At 41.7% G+C, this 24,695-nt stretch overlaps 4 protein-coding genes across 15 annotated transcripts; all 4 read left to right on the top strand.

Moving 5' to 3' along the window:
- The first annotated feature begins 40 nt into the window (after window positions 1-40).
- LOC116935446 (bestrophin-2) lies at window positions 41-2,787 on the top strand. Of its 3 annotated transcripts, XR_006652134.1 has the most exons (14): window positions 41-183; window positions 274-463; window positions 548-570; window positions 636-724; window positions 815-860; window positions 928-1,094; window positions 1,157-1,191; window positions 1,265-1,384; window positions 1,451-1,517; window positions 1,623-1,633; window positions 1,710-1,856; window positions 1,957-2,201; window positions 2,286-2,671; window positions 2,725-2,787. XR_006652134.1 is itself a non-coding variant. In XM_032942773.2 (13 exons), the coding sequence occupies exons 2-13, from the start codon at window positions 314-316 to the stop codon at window positions 2,446-2,448; spliced, it is 1,263 nt and encodes a 420-aa protein (XP_032798664.2). In that variant the 5' UTR covers window positions 41-183; window positions 274-313; the 3' UTR covers window positions 2,449-2,787. The 3 variants fall into 3 exon arrangements, 2 of the variants coding, with proteins under 2 accessions (XP_032798664.2, XP_045036090.1); XM_032942773.2 differs by having other exon boundaries at window positions 2,286-2,787; XM_045180155.1 differs by having other exon boundaries at window positions 42-183; window positions 271-463; window positions 2,286-2,787.
- A 147-nt stretch (window positions 2,788-2,934) lies between these two features.
- LOC123466560 lies at window positions 2,935-5,888 on the top strand. Of its 2 annotated transcripts, none has more exons than XM_045180160.1 (6): window positions 2,935-3,458; window positions 3,573-3,707; window positions 4,590-4,949; window positions 5,018-5,109; window positions 5,166-5,371; window positions 5,452-5,888. In XM_045180160.1, exons 2-6 carry the CDS (start codon window positions 3,582-3,584, stop codon window positions 5,607-5,609), a joined length of 942 nt encoding a protein of 313 aa, XP_045036095.1. In that variant the 5' UTR covers window positions 2,935-3,458; window positions 3,573-3,581; the 3' UTR covers window positions 5,610-5,888. The 2 variants fall into 2 exon arrangements, with proteins under 2 accessions (XP_045036095.1, XP_045036102.1); XM_045180167.1 differs by having other exon boundaries at window positions 3,558-3,707.
- A 180-nt stretch (window positions 5,889-6,068) lies between these two features.
- On the top strand, window positions 6,069-7,760 carry LOC116935151 (DNA-directed RNA polymerases I and III subunit RPAC1). Its single transcript, XM_032942534.2, has 8 exons — window positions 6,069-6,278; window positions 6,334-6,405; window positions 6,467-6,707; window positions 6,789-6,908; window positions 6,973-7,155; window positions 7,236-7,349; window positions 7,423-7,548; window positions 7,613-7,760. Exons 1-8 carry the CDS (start codon window positions 6,186-6,188, stop codon window positions 7,723-7,725), a joined length of 1,062 nt encoding a protein of 353 aa, XP_032798425.1. The 5' UTR covers window positions 6,069-6,185; the 3' UTR covers window positions 7,726-7,760.
- Window positions 7,761-8,227: 467 nt separating this feature from the next.
- On the top strand, window positions 8,228-22,960 carry LOC123477011 (glutamic acid-rich protein-like). 9 transcript variants are annotated; one of them, XM_045180119.1, is made up of 13 exons: window positions 8,228-8,260; window positions 8,391-8,645; window positions 8,780-8,893; window positions 11,236-11,316; window positions 14,198-14,248; window positions 15,517-15,720; window positions 16,531-16,649; window positions 16,720-16,895; window positions 17,383-17,508; window positions 17,887-17,975; window positions 18,243-18,653; window positions 18,741-18,896; window positions 20,064-22,960. In XM_045180119.1, exons 1-13 carry the CDS (start codon window positions 8,243-8,245, stop codon window positions 20,490-20,492), a joined length of 2,229 nt encoding a protein of 742 aa, XP_045036054.1. In that variant the 5' UTR covers window positions 8,228-8,242; the 3' UTR covers window positions 20,493-22,960. The 9 variants fall into 9 exon arrangements, with proteins under 9 accessions (XP_045036054.1, XP_045036052.1, XP_045036076.1 ...); XM_045180117.1 differs by having other exon boundaries at window positions 17,350-17,508; XM_045180141.1 differs by lacking the exon at window positions 20,064-22,960 and adding an exon at window positions 19,046-19,873 and having other exon boundaries at window positions 17,350-17,508.
- The last annotated feature ends 1,735 nt before the right edge of the window (window positions 22,961-24,695 follow it).

Below are 24,695 nucleotides of genomic sequence, written 5' to 3'. Positions count from 1 at the left end.
CTTAAGTAAGGACAAAGAAGCAATTAGCCTGAGGACCAATAACCCACCCCTTATGGTTTAAATGGAAACCTGTTTACGAAAGAAAGAGCAACGCCTGGTGGAAGGGAGGCGGGCAGCGCCAATTGATTGGCCCGAACAATTTCGTATCCAGACGTTCACCGTGTTACCAACCTGAAAGTTGAGGTAACAAATGAGGTTTCCTCATTTTCATTTTGTCTAGTGGTTCATATGCGCTAAGCAGCATACTTAAACGGTCAGTTTGTTTGTTAGCAGATTTACTTCCCGTAACGTCTGATAACTCTATCACCGCCAAATGAATCTCAAGAAGACGCCGGGATTGGATTTGAAAAAAAGTTTTCTGACTCTCCTTTTCAAATGGCGCGGCTCATTGTACAAGTTGTGTTACAGAGAACTCGTCTGTTTTCTGGTTCTCTTCTGCGCCATCAGCCTTATTTATCGTCAGGTAAACTGCTGTTTAAAATTTGCGTTTTTTAAATATTCATATTTAAACTAAATTTCTTTCTCTGTTTACTACCTGTTTTTGCAGGCGCTCGATGGTGATCAGAAAAGGTATTTTTATTCTCAATTTTAATACAAAAAAAAAAATTAATTGTCTCAATTTTGTTGTTGCTTAGTTTTTTTGAAAAGATAGTGCGCTATTGTGAAAAATATTTGAACATGGTTCCCCTCTCTTTCATTTTGGGATTCTATGTCACCACCGTAGGTAATTTTTTGGCTTTTTGATCTGTTAAAATGTCGAATCTTTTATCAAACACATCTTGCTTTTGTCTTCGCGTCCGACCTTGCCAAACAGCAACTAGGTGGTGGCAGCAGTGTTTGGCATTACCTTGGCCCGACAGGTAGATTTGCTTGTCGTTTAATAATATTTGAATTGCCCGACTACGACCACTTCGTTCTTTTACACAGAATAATGCTTTCCATTGCCATGTATATTCCCGGCTGCGATAACGAATCAAAACTATTGCGGAAAACACTTCTACAGTACTGTAATCTTATGGCTGTCCTCGTTTTCCGCACCATTTCGGAAGCGGTCAAGTTTCGTTTGAACACTCTGGAGGACGTTGTCAATGCAGGTATGAAAATGAAGACCTTCATTTGATGTACTTGATCATTGCCCTTAATTTGACCACTGCAGGTTTTATGACGAAAGCAGAAATGGAGTGTTTCAAGGTAAAAGCGATAATCGTTAACTACATCCATTTATGCTTGGTTAACTATTCCTTTATCACCTGACCCGTAACAGGCAGTCAAAGCCGATTGCAACTTGTTTTGGTTGCCTGGCCTTTGGTTTTGCCATCGACTTCGAGAGGCTCAAGTCCAAGGGCGCGTCATTGATCCATTCGGTGCTCAGCTCATCATGAGGGTATTCCGGATACTAATACTGTCTCCAACGTGTGTCGATGCTCATTCATTTGATGTGATATCACAGGAACTTCTGGAATTCCGTTCCAGATGTGGCCTTTTATGGGTTTATGACTGGGTTACCATTCCCCTAGGTATGTCCATTTCATTATCCTTTTTTCCCCATCATCATCATCAATACCAAATAATCATTTCTCCTGTTTGTTTTTCTTTTGATTTTTTCCGGAAATCCCATATAGTGTATACTCAGGTAATGACACTATATCCTTGTTGTTTTCATGGAACACAATCATCCCTTCTTTCGTTATGTTATGACTGGCAAATAGGTGGTAACCTTGTCTACGTATTCGTTCGTCTTTGCTTGTCTAATCGGACGGCAAAATATCGACAATGGCAACAAAGATATTCCGATCGATGTTTACTTCCCAGTCTGGACCGTTTTGCAAATTCTGTTTTATTTGGGACTGCTCAAGGTAATTTTTACGTACCTGAAAAGGAAAAGCAAAAAACTGTGTCAAACCTTATCAATGACATTGTTTACTCGTTCATACCTGTATCGCATTATTTTTAAAGGTCGCCGAGAACATGATCCATCCGCTTGGTGAAGACGACGAAGATTTCAATTTGAGTTTTCTTCTGAATCGTAATGTGAAGGTTATCAACGTAGGAACGCACGCGTTTACCAGTGACATGTGCCCTCCCATGGAAGGTGATCATCTCCAAACAGATCAACCTGGTATCCACACTCCTCATACCAGTCACAAGACATCACATCAATTGAAGAATCGAATATTCAAACCGAAATTGCCAGGACTGTAGTAAGTGCGAAACATTTCCTTATGAATAATCCAATAGTAAAAATCGACTGTGAAATGATCGAATATCGGAATTTTTGGAATCAGTACAGCGAACAAGGAAAAGGCAGAACTAAATAACAAAAAACCTGAACAAACCATCCCAACCATTTCGATGGGCGTGCTGAATGCTTCATCTTATTCTTTAGACCTGGCACTACTACCGGGCGAACCCAATTACCAAGGAAAAGCGTTTTCGTGGAATTTATGACGCTCAATGCGAAAACTCTGGCTCAAAAATCAAAACTTTCTCAAATACTTTTTAATATGCCATTTTCGTACAATTGTAAAAGACCCTGAAATTAGAATGTCCTAGACTGAAAAAAACAAAACAGGTTTTCCGGGTTCCGGGGATTCCCAGCCAAGAGTGAAAGTATGTTTCCTTATATCACGTAACTTCAAGACATAGCAACACTCTGGTTTATGTACAGACGGTAAGGTTATCGTGTTTTTTCTCTTCACTTTTACGTAGTGTCTGTGTTTCCAGGTCGATTTCGTATTTCAATTCGTGTATGCTGTACAGCAGAGCAATAGAGAAAACTGGAACCTGTCGGAACATCTCATTCTCCTTAGTCTGAGCTCGATAGGTGCTGGGTATGGTATTATTACTTGCGCATCATTAAGACTCAAGCAGCAGATGTGTCCAGAAGGGTTTGCACATCCTTCAGTCTTTGCTCCGTTTATCATTTGCAATCGTTCGTGCAAGTTGACGGAGTTGTCTTTTAATTCCTTCTCCCATTTTTTAAAAAATTCCGTGTTGTTTCTTCTTCCGTGTTTAAATGCGGAGCCGGCAGACATCTTGTTTGATTTGAGGCTCTAAAACGGCATCAACAAGAAAGTGAAAGCTGGGCGGAGAATGATGATGCAAAGACGTCATCGACTATCATCTCGCCTAGATGTATAGTTTATCCGTGATGCCCGGCATATACTATATGCCTTTGAAACTTGTTCAACCAATGCTGAGCAACCCAAGTCCAACGGCCTTGGCATCTAAATATAGCGCTCGATGTTGCAATGTAAAACTTGCACGAGTTTTGTTCGGTGAACGACTCACGTCGGTTTCCTTCTCCACCGTATACCACCAATACAGTCGACGCCGAACTCTTGTTGGTAGCCGAACGACAAGAAGCCGCTCCCTTAAATCAAAATTTACATTTTTACAACAGCTGTACAGCACCGATTCATTTGGACTATCCCGAATAAAAATATCTGACTAACCAGGTAAGAAAAAATGCAATATAATATTTTTTGATACGTTGTCTAACTTCATTCACTTTATGGTTTTTCTCTGCTGTTCCGTGATGTTGCTTAACCGCACTGGACGTTGCTGAGAAGACGATTGCAATGGCAGGTTCAGGAAATTACTACTATGAACGTCCCAGTCAACGAGAGTATGCTCCCTACGGTGGAGGCTATCCCATGCCTCCATCTATGCCCTACCCAAACGCAATGCGTAGCAACTGCATGCCGGTAAGTTTATTTTCCAATTTCAATCTGCCAGCAGATTAAACAAACAAGAAAAAGAAAAAGAAAATGCGATAGGAATCTTCCCCGTGGATGTATACAAAAGATAGACGGGAGAGTGAACCTCTCGACGACGTGTCTGCTGATGGAACGAAAGTGGAAGGTATCCGAGCTCTCTTAAGACGTTAAGCTTACAAGTCACGGTGATTCAGGTGTTGATCCTACTCTAGAAAAATTTCTATGGAATTTTACAGCTGACCGAATGGCAAAAGAACAAGAATTGTAATTACCTTTAAGAATTTTTGCAAAAAAGACCATTTTTTTTATTTTTTTACTTTCCAGTGTTTTATGGGTTTCGTAATAACATTCATAATAAATGTTTTGCGTAGTCCGTACGAAAATGGATCAGCACTAGAAGGATGATAAGCTTAGGGTAGAATGTCAAATATCTAACGAACGCCAATGATGCTGTAAATCACTGGAGAAAAGAAAAAGGAGCATGGGCTGTGTTTACGTCAATTTCCTTCCTCCCGTGAAATCCCGCTCCCATCAGCACCGCCATCGGCAGTCTAATTTTGAACCACTGTCGCTGTGCCAACTCATATCGGTCAAAGCCTCTCATCGTTTCTTGTGTGGATCTCTTCCATACGGAACTTGGGCCTGTAAAATTTGGATGCTAAGAATGCGGAACAGGTTAATTCAAGAACCGAAAATAAAAATTTCTGGATGTTCGTGAGCAAGTGTAGAAGTGATGGCCATCGGCCAAAGAGGAAGCGGATGTAGCAGAAAAAACATAGTCTTCTAAATACATTTGATTTAATACGAAAGCTATATGTTAACATAACGCCTTAATTTCAAGTAATGAGTAACCTGATCAATTTTCTGTAGGCACCGATGTACCAGGGGGCCGTTCCGAGGATCGCGTGTCAGTTTCCCCAATCGATGTTCGCCCGAGAGAGAGATGGATATCTACGTGACAGAGCTCCGTGTGATGACGAAGACGACGAAGATATTGAGGCAATGACGGCTCAGCAAGAAAAATCACGCTACACTCGTGCTTCCCAGCGAGAAGCCGACGAGGATTTTGAATCTGTGAAAACACAGCACGTCCGTCCGCGTCCCAACCGTTCCGCTTATTTGGATGACGAAGGCGAGTTCGAAACCGTCAGAACTTCAACGAGACCAAGGATCAACGTGGACGCGCTCTTCGACGATGATGGAGACACAGAACCCGCGATGAAACTAGAAGTCAGTTTAGATGATTAACATATTTTCCATATTCCAGCGTGTAATACTTATTTTGTTTGTGTCTCTAGGACATCGAAGAAGATTTACGTAAATTGCGTCAGGCAACCACCTCTGCGCTCAACCGTTACACAGCAAAGTCAAACTCACAACCGTCTACTCGGTAATGAATAATTAATTGCCACAAAATTGGGCAGAAATCAACGCAAAGTGAAATAGTCTTTCTCGTTTTTTTGCGACTTATCTTAATGAAGACAAGAACTATGACAGAAGCGGTTCTAGCTCCAGCTCGTATGTTCGACCGTCTTCGTTGAAGCCGCTCGATTCGTCTTCGTACGAGCCACCCATGTACGACACCCGGCGCTCCATGTACACTTCCAGCCGTTCCACCAATAAGGAATCGGACTCGGAAAATACCACTTCTGGTTAGGCAATGTTTGGCTTGCTTTGTTTTTGCTGACTTTGTTCAACAGGTTAATTTTTATTAAAATTATATATTCTAAAGGTAAAAGAGAGCCGGTAGCCGTGCCACAGGATTATGCCGAACAAGCGCCACAGTCGAGACGTAGAACACCAAGAACTTATGAAGACGACACCAAAATCAATTCTAGAATTGATGTCATGTCACGCTACATTTTGTCAAAGAATAAGGCCAAAAATTAAACAGACGCCCAAGAGGAAAGAAAGTTGGGTTTTCGTGGGATTCAGTCTCAGGGCAAATGTCCCTTTATTATTCTCTTCTATAAAAATTTCTTGGCTCATGTGATGTCCTCTAAAGTGCTGTTGTATTAGTTTAGTTCGGTTCTGTTTGATACGCCGGAATACCGCAGCACATACCTTAAGTGTCGTACTAATTGTCATGCTTTGCTGCCTATCCTGTTCTATCTTGTGTACAGTATTTCCAGTATGTTATGCCACAGAAAATATAAAGAAAACTGCAAATTGGTATTCTGTTAAGTTAACGATGCCACTAATTTGCGAGGAAACTTTTAATCTTACATGGCGCCCATTAACTACAGTCGATTCGAGCTGGAATTTGAATTTTACCGCCACACGATTGTGACACACCTATCGGAGGATTTCTTCACTACCTTGAACATAGTAGCAGACGAGAAAGTTGTATTCATATTTTTCAAAGGGAAAAGCTTCTCTGTCCGACACGTGCAAGGGGATTTCGCCCTAGCTGTACACCCATTTGTTACAATACAATACAATACGCGCAAGGGGCTAAGTACGAAAATGAGTAAAAGCAAAATTAAATATTCTTCCAGCAAACAGTTTATTGAGGAAAGCAGAAATGAACTTGTCCTGACTGAGTTTGAAATCCTTAACGTAAGGCAATATGTCCTACTCGTTTATCTACCTATGTTGACTACTCATTCTTTAGGCGGAAGCCACAAATTTTCCAGGAAATCATTATGGGTACGACGATACCTGGACCCTAGAAAAATTCAAGAAGGTATTTAACCCAATATATTTCAACATAAACTTAAATCTAGTACAATGATGAAACTTCTTAGAAACTGAAAATCAACATTATTCGCATTGACAACCTAGAGATGGAATTCGATATAATTGGTGTTGATCCTGCTGTGCCAAATGCTCTTCGTCGAATCTTGCTTTCTGATATACCTACAATGGCTTTTGACAGAGTATTTATGTTCAATAATACCTCCATCATACAAGATGAAGTGTTGGCACACAGGTTAGGGTTGATTCCACTGAAAGCCGATCCAAGGTTATTTGAGTTCAGGAGGGAAGGTATGGACATTTTTAAACTTTTGTTCTCTCTGTTTGTTGTTTGATTTCGTCTTTAAACATTTTTTAAATTTGTGGTCATAGGCGATGAAGAAGGAACCCCAGAAGATACATTAGAATTTGAATTAAAAGTAAAATGTTCATGGAATCCTGCTAGAACTAAAGATCACACTAATCCTGAAGATTTATACAGAGATTTCAGAGGTAAACAAGAAGTTATTTATGATGTGTTTTTCGCATTATTATTTGTTATTAATTTTTGTGTCAGTTCTGACATCACACATGAAGTGGATTCCACTTGGTGGTCAAAAAGATCTTCTTAACCCAGACGCCGTAGGGCCAGTAGACGACGATATTCTTATCGCCAAAATGAGGCCCGGTCATGAACTCGACATTAAACTTCATGCTCTCAAGGGAACTGGCAGAGATCATGCAAAATTTTCACCTGTTGGTTAGCTGTTTGTTTAACAAGTCTTCGTCGTATATAGAATGATGGTTTAATTTTTTACTCGTTTATTTTTTTGCCTCTAGCTACTGCGTTTTATCGTTTGCTACCTCAAGTAAAGCTGCTTAGAGAAGTGGAAGGTGAAGCCGCTGAAAGATTGCAAAAATGCTTTTCCCCTGGAGTTATCGATTTGGTAGACGGTGGGTTTAAAATTATCTGAAATTTTCTTTCATATGTTAATCAGCCAAGCTCATGTTTTAATTTCTGTTTAAGGTGGCGGGAAAAAGGTCGCAAAAGTCAACGATGCACGATATGATATTTGTAGTCGCAACGTTTTCCGTCACGAAGATCTAAAAGAAGACACCGTGAAGCTGACTCGTGCACGAGACCACTTCATCTGTGAGTCATGACATTTACGGTTTCCCTCTGTTTCAGCTATCTAACAGCATCTGCAAATTTACAGTTTACATAGAGTCCACGGGAGCACTACCACCTGAAGTTCTATTTGTCGAAGCCGCTAAAATCCTATCACAAAAATGCCGTGTATTTTTGGATGAATTAAAGAGTGGATTGTAAGGATTGTTTTCCGAATAGACGCGGTGATACATGTTGATGCGTGTATTAGTTGCTTGAAGACGGCGGTAATAGTGTCATCACCTGGGGTGTTAGCCGAGGGGAGGCAGAGCCGCATTTGGAAACCGAAAGCGTCTACAAGAAGGAAAATAGACGCAAACGATTAAGACGCTAATTTTGGGAAGCAAATGCATTTACCGACGGATTTTTTTGCTTCTTTTACGCACGCAAAGCAATTAATCTTCGTCATTATTTTTTATTTGAAAAGTGCAAGGGATGCCTGGTGTGCAAGCTTGGCGCAAGAGTTGCTACATAAGCTCTAGGGCTTATTATTGACCTTGCATCTTTAGTTTTGATTGTTTTGGATGTGAAACGAGATGTTCCTCTTGCCTAATGTCCTGCCTTCAACATTTTTTGTTTACACCGCCAATTTCTTTTAACCCATTGTTGAAAAGCGATGCGTAGGTGGTGCCAAGAAAGCCAAGACAGATGAAGACAAAAATGGGCCAAAGCAGATGAGATGAACGGAATGGAAACCGTAAGAAGAAGTGGATTCTATTTTGTTTTTTTTTTCCCCCTTCTATCCCGTCCTTCTTCTTCCTATTTTCTTTTCTTTCTCCTCCTTTTTCTTGTGTCTATTTCTCATTGACCGTGGCATCTAAATTTAGGGCTCGTGGAAGCTTGTGGAAGCTTGCGATCTTGTGGAAGAGTTTTGTTTCGGAGGTAGAGGATCTCGAGTCGGTTTGCATCTTCACGTCCACTGCAAGTACAGTCGACGACGCACTCTTCTTGGTGACCGGACGAAGACAAATTCTTCTCCCTTCATTCGAAATTCCCCTTTTCCCTTCTCTGGGCCGATCGTGCAGTTGTTAATTAAAAGTGGTCTTTTCACGTTCGGGATTCGACTGCACAAAAGCAACCGGGTAAGAGGAAGCTATTTGATTGTGTTTACTTTTGTATGTATATTTTTACTCTTTTATTAATTTATTTATTATTATTTTTTTGCCATTGTCGTTGGTGGCGTGAAATGTTGCTGCCTTTAATTTCGGATCTGGAGGAAACGATAACAATGGCAGGCTACTACTCTAGTCAACGAGGATATGGTGGCTCTTATGGCCCTTCGTCGTCGTCGTCATCCTACACATCGTCACTGCGTAGCAACTACATGCCGGTAAGTTTTCCATTATTAGGGAAATTAAATTCTCTAATTATATTTGCCCTTTTTTCGTTTCGTGACCGGGGTACACAAAAATTGGGTTTGCTCAAATGGCAGAGCAAATCGAAAGTCAGAGAAATCAAATCATCAGGTCTTCGTACATTGTCACGTTTAGAAACGAAATCAAAAGATCCTGCTTCTCGATAGGCTCATTAGAACATACTTGATGTGATTTTCTTTAGTCGTATGCGTTTGACATCGGAAGACAAAAAAAAAGAAGAAGCGGAAGTGATCCTACGTTTGGATCTTTGGGAAAATCATTGCTCTCATTCACTTCTTATTTTCTACGCGTTTTTTTGTTTGTTTGTTTTGTTTTTGCACAGCATTCGCAGCTGACATTTTGCGAAATGGGTGGGCAAGTAATCATCAAGATTTATCTTGCCAAAGGGGAAGATGGTGATGGGTGGGGAATGTCGAACTCCCAGTTCCCGTCTTTTTACCGTGAATCGCAAAAAAATGTGGGAAAGGAGCGTAGGCTGTGTTTACGCCAACTTCCTTCCTAATAGATCCAGTAATCCTTTGCTCCCAGCACCTCCGGGATCTAATTTTGGACGGGGAAAAAAAACACGTGATCTTATCCCTTCCTTTTTTTTTTTTTTTTTTAAATTTTATTTGCGTCTACAGTGAAAACTTTTGTCTTGTTTGTGCCAACTCATATCGGCAAAAACTCTTTCGTTTCCTATTTGGATCGCCGCGATGTAGAAGTTGGTCGTTGATCTTGTTTACCTTGTGCTTTTTCCCGCTGGGCTTTTGTTTGTTTGAGTCAATGTCTTCATCAGCACGTACGGCGATACTAGGGTTCGCTCATTGGCCATGGGGCCATGGGTACAAAAACCATCAGCGACTTCCTTTTGACATGTCAAACTCTTGGCAATGCGATCGTAACACGTCACAAGCCAAGTCTAGCGCCAAGAATCTGTAACACATTTTCACTGCTCTCTTGTCAAAAATCCCCCTTTTTTTTTTTTTTTAGATCGATTTTTATTTTGTTGGATAGGGTCAATACCAGACAACAATGCACACGAGTTCAGTGGTCGGCCAGCAAGAAGGTCGAATGTGCGGAAATGATTTTTGTAATGGAGGCGAATAACAACACGTACCGTCAAGCCCGTCAACTGAGACGACGATTAGAAAACAGCCGGGCCCGTTTGACCGCATATTTCCCTTCGAATTGGATTTCGCTCAGATTTTTGTTGTTGGGGGGGATGATAGGCAGAAACGAGTGTGTCAAAAATGATTGCTTTTTCAGCGTTGCTCAGCGATGATGAAAGGCTTTTGTGGTTGCGACTACCACTTGTTATTTTTCATTTCCGACGTTGAATGTCCTTTGCCGCTAGCAATCGCGCCCGCCATCTTGACTCGCAGATCTGGCCTTAATAGGCTCTCTCACCAACTTTCTCGGTGAGCTCGGGCTAGTAGAATTACCCAGTAGCCGGTGCGACAGTGTCACGGGAAAAGAGTAGGAAGTCGACGAAAGGGAGGGAAAAAGATGAAGGCGGAAGCCAAAAATGACTCTTTAACGTGTTTTTCACTCGCTCGCTGCAGCTTTGTGTGAAGGCGAATGTATTTGGGTAGCGGCCCGCAGATTCCTTGGCTAATGTCTTCTTGAAACCAACTCGAGTCTCTTATCTTTTCCTTTGTTGCTAAAAACGCGCACCTACGGAAATTGATGACGGACATTCACGGTAAGGATGGGAAGGTTCTCTTTGCGAACCCATACATTTGAGATGATGTGCTTTTCTTTCTCCGCCTTGTAGAAATGACGTTGAAATCCCCTTCAACCACCCCCAGAAGTGAATAACATCAATTAAAAAAAAAAAAATCACGCGCCGACGCATTTTGTAAAGAGTTGAGTTCATAACAGGACGGGAATAGAAATGGACGCCTCGCCGTTTGGTGCCGGACGGTAGCGGCAGTTCCCGTTGTAAAAAAAAATAAAAAAAATGCAACAAAAGAGAAAGGGGGGTCTGCATGGCTTCTGCTTTTATTTTTATTTTTTCTTTCCGGGACTAAAATAAGCTCTGAAGGAAGTAGAGATGGATGGCGAAAGAGAGCAGCTTGCCCTAAAATACGAAAGGGATAACCAATAAAAATTGCAAGCTGAAAAGGAAAGGCCGGAATTTTGCTTCTTTGTTTATAATGTAAAAGTCAGTTGGGTCCACATTAGTATGGCTATTTTGTAACCTTCGCTGGGCGTGACAAAATCGTAAATTTAACCGTGGCCGTTGAGGGGCTATGATGACGCAATAGCTGAACAGCCGATAACTATATGGAATGTGTCTCATTGTGCATAATAGGCGTCGTATTGGAGCGATTATCATCCGTCTGCATATTCGTTCTATCCGCGCGCGTCGATCTATTCGGTGTCGACTCCTCGGGTAAGTTGGCCCAATTCGCTCACGTCCGCCCGCTTTTTCGGCTCACGGCCGTATAACTGAAAATAGGCTCTTGCGCCACTCACCAGCTAGCTAGCTTGTCCTCATATTCTTATCTCATTTTCTCTCGTTCGGCTGCTCTTTACAGCTTTTCTTTTCTGTTTTGTTTTTTCTTTTCGCTTTCATTTTGTTGTTGTTGTTTTGTTGTTGCTTCCATTCAAACCGCGTCTGCCGGACAATTTTGGCTTGGGCTCCCGGCATCTGTAGACTTGATGGGTGTGCAGATTTATCGTCTTTCATTTTTAATATCACTGAAACAAAACAAACAAAAAATAGCAGGCAAATGTTTCGTATTATAACTAACACAACACAACTACTCCGTTGTTCCTAAATTGCGATTGTCGTTCTACGGTCTAAACATTACTCAAGAGCTAACTACTAATCGAATAATCTCATTCACGCCATTTACGTCTATTCCTTTTTTTCTTCTTTCTTTCTTATGAAATTGAGAAATTAGGGCTTTGGGGGAGAGGGGAAAGTAAAGCATCATCGAATAAAACAAAAGCATAACCGAACAATCTCGTTTACACACTGGCAAGCTATTAAGAATAAGTGCACTCTTGTCTTCCAAGAGTGTCATGTTATCGATATCCCCTTTGGGCATCTTTGAAATTTATCCGATCGCATTCGACTGTCGCAATGGTTGTGATATGATACGATTGCGGTCAAATTATGGGGCTCGTAAAACTGGAAACACTCTTTTATTATCATTTTATGTTTTGTTGTTCTGCTTGGGTCTTTCTGTGACATTTTGAAACAACAACAAAAAGATTGGGTTTTTTCAGGCCTTATTTTTAAGCAAAGATAAACGGGAGGAACGTAGTCAATGCAATTATGGCGGCTAATGCACACAAATGCTGGAACGACTTCATTTAAACGGCTGGTAGTAGTTGGATGGTTTCAGGGGGGGGGGGATGGGTAGTTTTGGCCATTGCCTTTGCGACGTGTTCATTTATCTGAATCTGCCGTTCAAATGCGCTCAAATGATTTGCGGGCTAAATGTATTTGGATTTGTCCTTGTGCAACAACATAAAGATCCCTTTTCCCCTGGTGGGTTCACCTCCGCCCCGTGTCACGTAACCGATTTTTCACCTTCAGCTTCGCCCTTGTTTATGCGGACCAAGTATTTTGGTTCAACTCTCAAAGTAAATTGGGGTCATTTTTGTGCGACATCACAGAGACATTTAGAATGGCGAATGATCGAATATTGAATGGCAGAAATCAATGCCGTGAGATCAATTGCGCGTGACTCAAAGACAAAAGAAAAACGGGCACGCTAAGAGCCAACTAGAAATGAATATTTAAAAATAAAAGAAATGGCAAAACAGAAAGAGGATTGACTAAATTAATTGGTTCCATGACTTGCATGGCTTTGAAAGCTAATTAGTATTGGTGATGGCCGACCTACGTCCCCGTCTCACGTGACGCCCTGACATTCACCCCACCCCATGTCGTATGTCACGTGGCCTGGAACGTAACTTGTCACGACATTTCTTCTTTTTCTGATTGGTCCTTTTTTTTTTTCTTTTGCGCGCATCATCAACTTTCACTTTGGACGCCCGCTGCTGATCAAATGATCCTTTTCCGTACGCCCGTTTTTTTTTGTTTTCGGTTCCTCCGCCGTATGCCAACACTGAAGGTGTACTTAAGGCTAGATATCAAGGGGGTAGGGTTTTGGCGTCTACGCGTCGTTGCCCTCCACCTTGGCACGTACGGCCACAAAGTCCACTAACGCATGCTGTATACCTACACGAGCTTAAGCGTCCGTTATGCCCTCGTGCTTGTGTTACACACGCCTCTTTCTTCTCTATTAAAAGAAGACCCGGCAATGTTCTTAGAGACGACGGTATTACACGAACACGGAGTGTGCACTTTGTATGGTCTCATGGAGCACGCACCGATATCGAAGCGTGCGCTACGGTCGTTTTTTTTTTTTTAGATGTAAGGCGGAGATATGGCGAATCCCGCTAGCGTGAGCGTATTGCAACGCAATGGAATTATGATTGATTGCGAAATGCATGTTCCGGTACGTGGTAATCCGGTGCGAACCTTTGACATTTTCACTTTTGTTCAACTTTATTGCGGCCGACGTTTTTTTCCTGGGTTTGTAGGAGTCTTGCGATTTCTCAGCTTTGACGTTCATTAAATACCCATTCGAACTTAAAGCCGTTTGAATCCGAAAAGTTTCGCGCATACATCGTTCATTAAGTCTTTTATGATCAACGTTCACGTAAACATTTTGTTTGGCGAGTCTTGTAAAATCATTTTGCTAATTTCATCGTATCTGATTCAGCGAGTTGGAGAGTCTCTTGATTTTCTTACGTTTCTAACTGTAGAATTTCATAGGAATCACCCCACTTTTCGTACATTTCATTGTTTTTATTTGTTCGTGCATAATTTACTGACGTTTTTGGATTGGACAAGTATCACAGTTGTCATCACGTGAACGAACACTCGAGTAACAAACTAACTTGCTCATTCTCCATGTTGGTTCGTTTTCAAACGTAATCGCGAATGGATCGTTGTCGATCTAGGCCTATTTCATCTCTTCCTTGAGTAATTTATGATAATTTCGCTAGTCTAATAGTTAATATTGATGTTCATTAGTCTAAAATGTTTTTTAGTGCGAAGCAATTCAATTATTTCGTGAAAGGGAAGTTATTTCGGGCTGGGATCGGTTAAATTCTTTATTACTTTCAAAATAAAATTTAAAAAAAAAGGGGGGACATTTTTTGAATTACAGCAAATAATCGTTCAACTTAATTCCGTGCGGAATTACAAATTTTTCCCCCGTTTTATTTACGTCTTATAACATGTTGAGCAGCATCACCATCCCGCTAAGGTGTACTTCCACCATCTACCAGGAATAGGCAAGGTATCCTACCTTCTTAGTTTTTTCAATGCTCTCGCAAACCTTTCGGTCTAATTGGATGGCCCGTCTAAATCGATTGCTTGACGACTAACCGGCCAATCGTTAACGACATAACATAAAACTCGGATCATTTCTCAAAAGGCACGAACCGCTAGACGCCATTTCGCTACGAATTAGTGATCCATGTGTGGCGATCTTTACTCTCACATTTTTCAATTAACCAACGTCGTTCAATTGCCACCTGAAATGGGAAGGGGTGGCAATATGGCTTGCGTAACAGCGACCAGTTGAGGGCTCATCTAAAATAATTCTTTGTCAGTCGTTGGATCGTGACTCTTTTATGGCTGTGTGCAAACATTAATGCAGGTACATTTAGCCCCGTTCATTTACTGGCTGTGACTGCCCATGGAAGCTGTAATCTACTTTTTGCTAGTCCGCCTACCCTTATTTCGGCCATTGTTATGTCGTCGTTTGTTTGCAAACGACGCGGCCCTCATTCACGTTACGAAAAATTAGCTTAAAATGTGCTGATGCACGATTTCATTGACGTCAATACGCCAAGGACTTTTCCCGCTGACTGCCTTCCTCGTTCACGATTCCTACGGGCATAATTGTCCGGCATGACTTGGAAACCGAGTACCGCAATGAAGCGGCAAAAAAGAAAAGACAATCGGTCGGATGTCAAATCATTTTCTTTATACAATCGTCTTGTTAACGCAATACTGAGGCTAATGTAAATTCTTTGCAACGTTTCTGGGTTATGCACAACGAACGGAACTCTCTTCGTTCATCAAACTTGTAATGGCTTGAATGAAATGGGCGTTGGCTTGCCCATTATGCAATGGTAGTTGGCGAGAGAGAGAGAAAAAAAGAAATCGCCACTAACAATCTCCGCATGATGGGTTTCTCGTTGCTTTTATTTCGAACTTAAAAACATTTACATTTGCCTATCTTCTCCAACTTTCTTTGCTGTTTTTCTGTGTTAGCGTTGAATGAACTCAATCAACTGATCGCTAAAGAATGTGTGTTTATTGCTTTTATTGACGTAAAAAAACAAAAATAAAAGGGAAAGGGGGACACGTATCGCCTAGAAGAATGTTTCATAATATTAATACATTTATTCGATATGAAAACATAACCGAGCCAATCTCGATGTTTAATGAAAGCCTGTTTTGCAATAATGCCTTGCTATCATTCGTCGCCAATGAATGGGTGAACGTTGAATCCATATTTGTTTGGTGCCCTGTCGCTCTAATCATCTTTTCGTATAGGCGCAGACGTATCACGGATCCATCCCGAGGATCGCTCATCAACGTCTGACACCCTCGGCTCCACCGTCCTTGTTCTCGGTGCCGATATCGGCCCATCGTATGAGCGCTCTCTATTCGGACGCTGTAGAACCCATCCTGATTCAAGTAGTGCCTAAATACAATCCTGCTTCCTATTTGGAGGACACTTTTGCTACATCGATGCAAGTAAGATATTTATTTATTTATTTTTTATTGAATAATGCGCTGCGGGATGTAAATTTTATTGCGAAAAAAAAATAATAATTCGTTTTCCTTGGCACAGGAGAACATGGCGATTCGATGATGTATTGTGTCCGACAATGGACGTTCCAAATCTATAAGGTCGCTGAGAACGGGTCAAAATGTTGGGGGGGAAAAATGGATGCGTTCGATAATTTAATTTCTCTAAACGTTATGGGAATTGATGTAATCCACGAGCGAAAGAGGAAGGAAACCTGGGTCTTTGGAACTATATAAAAAAAGGGGGGGGGGATTGTAATGCGGTCGATAAAAAAATATTTATATATTTAGGGGATGCGTGAGCTTCGTGATGCCGAGGCGGGTCAAAGTCTTTTTCGTTTCACGGCTTAAAATCAATAGTTATGTCACGTTTCTAGATCAGAATGAAGCGTATTTGGTGGAGAGAGAGAGAGAGAGAGAGAGAGAGGGGGGGAAATTGAAACTTGGTTCGGAACAATCAAGTCGTTGGACGAGAATAGGGTGGGGATTTAACAACAAAAGTCCATTCAAGTGTCCGTTTTAATAGAAATTGGAGCAACGGACTAGTTCCCCGAAACGGGGAAATGGCCGTCATATTTTTATGATTACGAGTTATTACATCCTTCGATTGGCATTTGTTCTACCGTCCAATCGAGAAAAATTGCACTCGTGTGCAGCTTTAATGAAGATATATTATTTAAGCTGGCCCACATGCCTGGGGAATTGCGTTTCTCTTGTTATTGCCACATCTAATTGTTGGTCATTTCTGGTTACTAGGATATCCAAGATGATATGCGCAATTGGCGTTATGCAGCCTCGTCCGTCCTCAATCGCTACACGCCCGTTAATAATTACCACATGGAACCGTCTCAGTTGGCTGGCCGCAATTCGGCTCGGTAATGAAACAAAATTGGCCACCAATTGAATGTCCCAATTACTTGACAAGTCTCTGATTTCTTGATTCAGCTACATGAGTGGCAGTAGCGACTACGAGAGGGCCAGTTCCAGCTCGTACTTTAGGCCGTCATCGTTGAGATCACGCGAGTCATCCATGTATGAATCACCTTCCTATGATTCGCGTCACTCCATGTACTTGTCGAGCCGTTCCAGCAGGGACTCCGATACCTACAGGGGAACCATTGGTTAGCAATCCCATTCCACGTGATCTGTTTTTCTCTATCTCTATATACGTAGTTTTCAATTCCATGGTGGCATTTCGAAACCACTTTGAGACATTTCATTTAATGGTGTTTTTGAAAGTTTCCAAAGTGCATCGTCATTGCATCTATTCACGATATTTTAGCAGACATTTTTGTCAGGCCAAATGATTGGCGCGTTTTGTCACAACGGCTTCGTTTGTTTCGCCTCGTGTAAACATGTCAGGTGTTTGATGTTTTGGACACGTTGGCACGTGTCCATTATTGATCTCACCTGGAATCGATCACACCAGCCATTGTCGTCGCGTGTTTGTTGTTTCAAACATGTTAATTGTTCTTTTTTATTTATTTATTTTTTTTCATTTCTTTTCTTTCTTTGCGCTATTTCGTTTTGCTTATTGCATCACTCATTAATCACGTAACATTGCACATTAACAAGGCAAAGGTCATTTGGCATGCATTTCCTATGCAGGACATTACCCGCAGTCGAAACGCAGCACTCCATTGTACTCGGAGGACGACAGCAAAATCAAATGCGGAATCTCTTTCCTGTCTCACTACATCCGCAGTTCTCGACGGGCCCACAGTTCCGGACCAGGTCTCTGATTTTATTGCATCGCCATTTGTTTCATTCCCTACGCTCCCCCCTTTTCCAATCATTTACCTACACCGTAGTACTCATTAACCTCCTCTCAGCAGAAAATATCTCGTGCTGATGACGTCAAATGGAAGGTAACCCAGCGATGGCGTAATCTGCGTTCGTGCAGATTGCGCTCTTTGGATGTGCGCATCGCTAATAACAAAGCGATCCTGAAATCCTTGGTATTCAATGTCTGTCTGTGCCCCTCATTTAAATCCAGCGCCCTTTCCTTTTCTCCCTCTGCTTCTCGAAAGCTTCTCTGCTCGTCAATCGGATTGCGCACGTGCTGCGTTCTCAAACCTTGTTTTTCGAATTTTATTCTTCCTTGTGTTTCAGTTGTGTACACGACCAGGGATCAGCGAATGGCACGAAGGGTTTCGGCGCGGAACCGCATCAACGAGAAAAGGGATCCCGAACGCATCGTGGTAAGCCGTCACGTGTCTTATGCACAACTGCTGTCGTATTCAATATTTGAACGGCCTGATATTTGAATTTCCGTTGCCCAGCAACGGCTCTCTAATATTTCCCCATCGTTTATTGTCCGACTCATCGGCTGCTCTTTCTCTTTGATTTAACGCAGAAGGGCATTCAATGTCACCTTTTCCAACATTGCAAATGTTTCCCTGCTCTTTTATGTGTCTTTTGCGAAAGAGATCGTTTACTTTGTTTGTTTTTTAAATTGTCTGGAACAGGATCGTGTGAACAAGAAGGTGGCCCAGGCCAACGAAGAGATTGCTCGAATTGCCGCCGAGGAGCGCAAGGCCCAGATGATCACCAAATATGACGACGAGCCGGAAGATGAGGATCCATGGGCTTTGCCAGTTGAAACGGAATCGTCGACTGTTGCTTTTGCGGATGAGACGCAACCGGAAGACAACTATTCGGCGGAAGTTGAGCCGGAACCGGAGCCCGAGCCGGAACCCGAAGAAGAGGTGAAAGAAGTCAAAAAGAAGAAGAAGAAGTCAAAGGTTAAGGAACCGACTCCTGAGCCGGAGCCGGAACCTGAACCGGAACCTGAACTTGACCCCGAGCCTGTTGTCGAAGAGGAAGAAAGTGCTCCGGTGGAAGAAGCACAACCGGAACCCGAACCCGAACCCGAACCCGTAAGCTGTTGATTTGATTTCACATTTGCTTCGAAAGGATGGCACAAATAAGAAGACGCAACGATGTGTTGTTCATCTCATTATTAGGAGCCGGAAGTGGTCGAAGAAGTTGAAATGCCTGTGCCGGAACCTGAACCCGTGGTTGCCGAACCCGCCGCGGCTGAAGAACCCGAGCCAGAAGCCGCTCCTGCCGAGTCGGAAGTCGTAGCCGAAGAAACTGCCGTCGCCCCCGAACAAGTTGCAGTAAGCACCGACTAAAATCAAAGCAACAAAGCAACATTAAATTAATAATAATAACTGTTGACGTTCATTTGTTTTTTAAACTCTAACTATTAATTTTTTTTTAAGCAATTTTCATTAACTGTCTTTTATTTTTTTTTGCAAATTGAAAGATTCTTCAACTGACACATGACAAAAACTGAATAACACATTCACATGACACACACACACACTCGAAAACATTTTCTTAACTTAATTTGAATTAACTGGGCGGCTTTTTAACCGTGGATGACATCACAATAATTCCGCGTTCTTCCGTTCCACTCGCCGACAGCCTGTCGCATCGTATGGAATAAATAACATTTAAGTTGCCTCAGAACACGCACTGGCAGTCCTGGCGCATAACACACATTTCACCGATGGTTGTGCACCAAACAAACACGTTTATTTTCTCTTCTCTGTTTTGCCTTCTAATAGTTGTTTTATTTTGTTAATTTTTTTTTGGTTTTTTTTAACGATAATTCACAAACAACGGGGTCGCTTCGAGAGTATTTGAAAAACGACCCACCCCATTATCTGAGTTGATTGATGGCCGTTTTGAAAAATAATAATAATAATAATTAATCGTTCATTATGGTGTTTTCGTGATCGATTCTAGTAGAGCCAATCAAACGCAACTGATTGAATCAATCCCGGTAATGCACCTCCTTTCATTTAGATCCAACACAAAGAAACTCGTCTCCTTTATTGCGCACTTATTTTTCCTTTTCTTTTTCCCTAATATTCATAGAAAATAATAATTTTCGAAGCCAATTAATAATTCTCTTCTAGACGTTTTGATTTTTTTTTTTTTTTCATACTTCTCCTTTTCACTTGTGTTTTTCTCTTCACCTCTCGCCGTGCCAGTTTGTCATTTGAGTTTTTCTTCGCTTTGGGATATTTATTTAACTCTCTTGAAGAAATATTAATAAACCTGAATGGCTTTGCCTTTTCTTTCTCTACATTTTCTCAATTTTTCCTTCTTTTTTACGGAGCCCATTTGGGTGGCTCCCTTCACGCACACGCACACAAAACAGCGCCATTTTTCTCTCGTGTTTCACACTCTCCGATATGCAAATGGATGTCACTGACTATCATCCGATCTCTGCATGTTGAACAAGAAATTGATGGATTTATGTTTGGACCGTCAAGGTCCTCACAGACGACATCTGGGAAGGCGAAGAAGACTTCATCTTTAATCGGCGGAAGAATGCACAAGTCGAGGAGGAGGAGGTGGTGCAACAACAACCAGCTGAAGTGGCTGAAGAAGAACACGCACAAGAAGAAGAAGCCATGGCGACAGAAGATGTCGCACCAGAAGATGTCGCACCAGAAGAAATGGCGACAGATGTTGAACCGCAGGAATCGATCGAACCTGTGGCGGAATTCACTTGGGGCGAAGAAGAGGAATCCTTCCGGAGGAAACCTACGGCCACAGTTGACGAAGAACAACCGGCGCAAGAAGAAGAAGAAGCTCCGCTTGTGGTAAATGAAGAAGAGGAAGAAACAAGCCTTAGCGTTGCTCAACCTCAAGAAGAAGAAGAAGAAGAGGAAGAAGAAGAAGAAGAAGAAGAAGAGTGAATGAAATCGAAATCATTTTTAGGGCATTTCAAAAGGAAAAGATAAAAAAAACAGAAAATCGATCTAGTAGTTTACGAACGTTCAGCGGCTTGCATTTGTTGAATACGTTTTAACCTAACCTTCCTTCAAAAGAAAACGCCACGTGTGTTTTTCCTTGTTTCTCGAGAGTTGTGTTTTGATTGGCGAGTTTCATCCAGTGGCGCCTAGACGGCCGAGTATCTTATTTTGTTTTTTTGGCAAGCAACCCCCCATATATATCTACAGCACATTGCACGCAAACCATCACATTATACCGTCTCTTATTGCATTTTTCTTTTCTTTTTTATCATTTCCCCTCTTTTGGCCACTCTTTTGTTTTCTTTTTCTCGTCGCTTCAAAAGTCGTCGTTTTTTTTTTATTGTCTTCTATCTGCCATCTTGAATTCTTCCAGCCCACACACACACACACACATACACACACACAGAATATTTACCGTCTTCCCGTTCTCTAAACGTTTATGTTTTGTTTGGATTTATCCGGACGATGTGCGAAACGCCAGCCCTTCCAAACTATTTGCACAAAAGGAGAACAAAGAGAGAGAGAGGAGAGAGAGATGGAGATTAGATAATGCACGACCTAGTGTACTATATATGCGAGTGAGGGACACACCAGACACGGACATTTTTAGAGAATCGAGGACAATAGACGTAGAGAGGGAAAGCTGATATATATATACTGTATATCTGATTCGTACCTTTTATGTGATTCCCGACGAGCTGACTGTAGTCGAAATCAAATGGCAAAGCGAATAAAAGAAAGGGAGGAGGCAACGTTTGATGGCTCCTGCATTTCTCCACTATTTACAACACAGCGAAAAAAGGAAAGGAAAAAGAGCGAGCGAGATGACTATTAATCAAAATGGACTCGCCAGACGATATACTACCAGAGACTAGTAAGAGTGTCGGCAGAACGGTTTTATATCCTTCAAAAGAAAAGAAAAACAGCAGGCGGAATGCCAAAGACGTCATCGTACGTTTCTTTTCTTTTTGTTGGTTCCCTTTATTAGACCCGAACGAGCCAGCAGTCCCTGATATTATTATATTTGTTGGGGGAAAAAAAAAATTATGCGGGACTTTTATTTTAAGTGTCTGCTGTGCGTTTGACGGAGCAGAAAAAGAGAAAAACCAAATTTTTTTTGTTTTGTTTTGTGCAGGGCCATTTAACAATCAATAATAAAAAAAATAAAAGAAAGGGCGTTTTGTTTGTTAGGGGGTTCTCTTTTTGACGCCTATCTCTTAAGGGGATGCTAATAAAGCTCCACGCAACACGTCACTTTAGTGGCTCGTGTCCCGACGTCCCCCCCACCCCAACAAATTCGTCTCCCCGTGCAATAACACCAAGCATTTCCAAAAAAAATATTTCTACATTTCCTACCCAATTCAATCCTACTGAGAGCGTGATTCTCTCTCTCTCTCCTTTTTTTGTTGAACATATACAGACATCATGGTATGTTTGTGCTGCTGGAATCGACCACTTCAATCCTATCAAATGGTCCCCTGTTTATCGATCAGCGTCAGCAAAGACGCGGAGGGGGGGCTTGGAGGCCAAAGGGGATCCTGAACGGAAGTTAGACTACAAGAAAATTGTTTTCAGTCTACGTCTCATTCGCTGCCGATTGAAACGGAATCTCCAATCCTTTTTTTTTTGTATGATATTTTAAGATACTCCCGATCGTCCATCTTGCGTGTGCTATAGGCAGTGCTCCGTTATTAAGCCTCGCGGCTCTTCTATAAGATACCCCGCAGGACTCGGTATGCTCGTGTCTGCTGGCTATAAATGTTTCACATGCAAAAAGCAGCAAAAAAGATGGTATAACACTATAACTTAAAATAGACGGCTTTTAACTCCCCCCCCCACCTTCCAAATGTCTTTTGTCCGTACACCGGGGCAGTTGTTTCATTCAATAAGAACGGGCCATTGTTAAAGAGTTTCCACGACACAACTGGTGTGTGCCGTGTCCAAGGAAATCTTTGTCAAGCGAGGCGTTGCTCCGTTTCGGAGAACTTTTACATTCAGCGATGGCGTCTTTCACTTCTCAATATCTATACACACTCGCAACAACATAAAGAAGGGATTCTTTATTTGTTTTTTTTCCTACTCGTTTGTTTTTCTTTCCTCCCGTCCCCAGCAACGCTGCGTCAAATAAGAAAAAAGGAAGAAGAAGAAGAAGAAGAAGAAGGAAAAAATAGATTATTGGATTCCCATTTCAATCGATTTTAGCAATCCACTTTTAGTTTTTTTTTTAATCTTCGTGTGTCCATTACTCACGACTTAGCAACGGTCTGCTTTTGTTTCCTACACTGGCGGAGGAGACACTAGTGTCGCCATTGTTGTTCAAATCGAGTCCGGCCTTTAGAAGTTTGCGTCATATATATATATATATAATATCTACGACTCCTCCCCCATATCCAGACGAAGAAGGAAAAGAATGAATATTACTCCATCCATTTCTGTCCGCCACACATCGTCTGCACCCCCCGGAATTGCCATCCAGCAGTTCTCGTAACTCCCCCCCTGCCAATTAAAAAATCCCCACATCATTTGTGTTGTAAAAGAAAGAAAACCGCTAAACGTTCATACACTACAATCGATTTCTGTTTGATTTGCCGAACGCTATGAAACACACTTGATACACGCAAATTATACATTTCACTAATTCCGCACATTCTCTCTGATTTTTCATTTTCGTGTGTGTGTGTGTTTATGACTTTATGCATATTGTTCGAATTTCCTTTCCACATTTTTTGTTCTGTTTGCCGTGTTGCGTGTTATATACATTTTTCGACAAACCAAACGAAAAAAAAACAAACAAAACAAAACACAAAAGAGATACACACTTTACAGGCGACACGTGCCGCTGTCTCATTTTTCTCTACACCTGAGCAGGTGAAATTACCTTGAATAATCGCAACAAGGAGAAGGGGAGCGAAAGGGAAACCATACGGGGGGAGGAAAGAAGCGATACCTTTTGATCTTCTTTCATTTTCTTTAATTCATTTTTCTCTCTCTCTTTTTTTTGTTTAATAGTTGAAAACGGGGAAATAAAATAAAAAAACGCCCCCCAACAACGGTAACGACTTGTGTGAGGTTGTACGTTACCCTTACCTCGCTGTTTATTGTTTTGTTTTGTTTTTTTCCCCCTTTTACTGGGTTTCTTGTTTGAGTTTATTATTAGCCGTAGAGTCTCTCGTGTTTCAGCGCATATCTTGTTCCATGCACACAAGAAACTTGGGGTGTAGGGGAAACAACTGGAACGTTCCATCTCATTATCGAATATCGATAATGAGTTTGAAATTCGGTATAGCATCGCCTAAACGGCTAGTTGGCTACTGCAGTTTCATATCCATAAGCCTCAAAAAATTCCGAAAAAGAAAGCCAGTCCTTCTTGAAACGGCCCTCGGAGAGGACATAAGTACATTTAATGGACCTACGTACAGATGGGGAGAATCTTTTGCTGACGTCAAAGACATGACGATCTCAAGTTTTCCCCTTTTTGCAGTCGCCCCCCCTTCCCCTGTTTTTTTTTGTTTGTTTTTGTTTTGCCACCTCCACATCGCGACGGCGACGCCCTGGTGGAAACGACGTCACCAGTTGTCTCATTCCCATTGGTATTTTTTCTTCTTCATTTTCTCCAGAAGAAAAGAACAGCTTTTCAACGGTCTCTATCGAGTCGTGTGCGTGCGCTTTTATTGCCTTACGTATTCTATCACATCGATGCATAGTGGCAGTGTGTGACGATAGACGATGACGTCAATAGGAATTGTTAAATATGCGGGTGAACAGCCAGAATAATAATATGCCAGTTCCCTTATTCAACGTTTTTTTTTGTTTCTTGTTTTGCTTCCACCGTATAGAACAATGGAGAAAGATGTGACGGATCGGGGACTCATCCGCGTTTTTAAAAAAAAATAAAATATCCAGCTGCATATCATTTAAGCTTAAAGTATATCCATTTCTCAACAACACAGGCAGAGATGTAACAAGAGGATAACAAAAAAAAATAAAACGGCACCTGCGCCACTCGCTTTCCTATTTAGTCGTCTATATCTTCCCTGCACAGTGGCAATCTCCGTTCCGAGTGATCCAGCGGATCAAGTGCGACAGCGTTAGTCTAGCACTCGTATTGCAAGACTCTCGGCATGATGCGATGTGATCCATTAACAT

The sequence above is a fragment of the Daphnia magna genome, linkage group LG1 (assembly GCF_020631705.1).
Source record: "Daphnia magna isolate NIES linkage group LG1, ASM2063170v1.1, whole genome shotgun sequence".
Classification (NCBI taxonomy): domain Eukaryota; kingdom Metazoa; phylum Arthropoda; class Branchiopoda; order Diplostraca; family Daphniidae; genus Daphnia; species Daphnia magna.
Note: the sequence above shows the minus strand (reverse complement) of the source record. Positions and strands in the feature narration are given on the sequence as shown.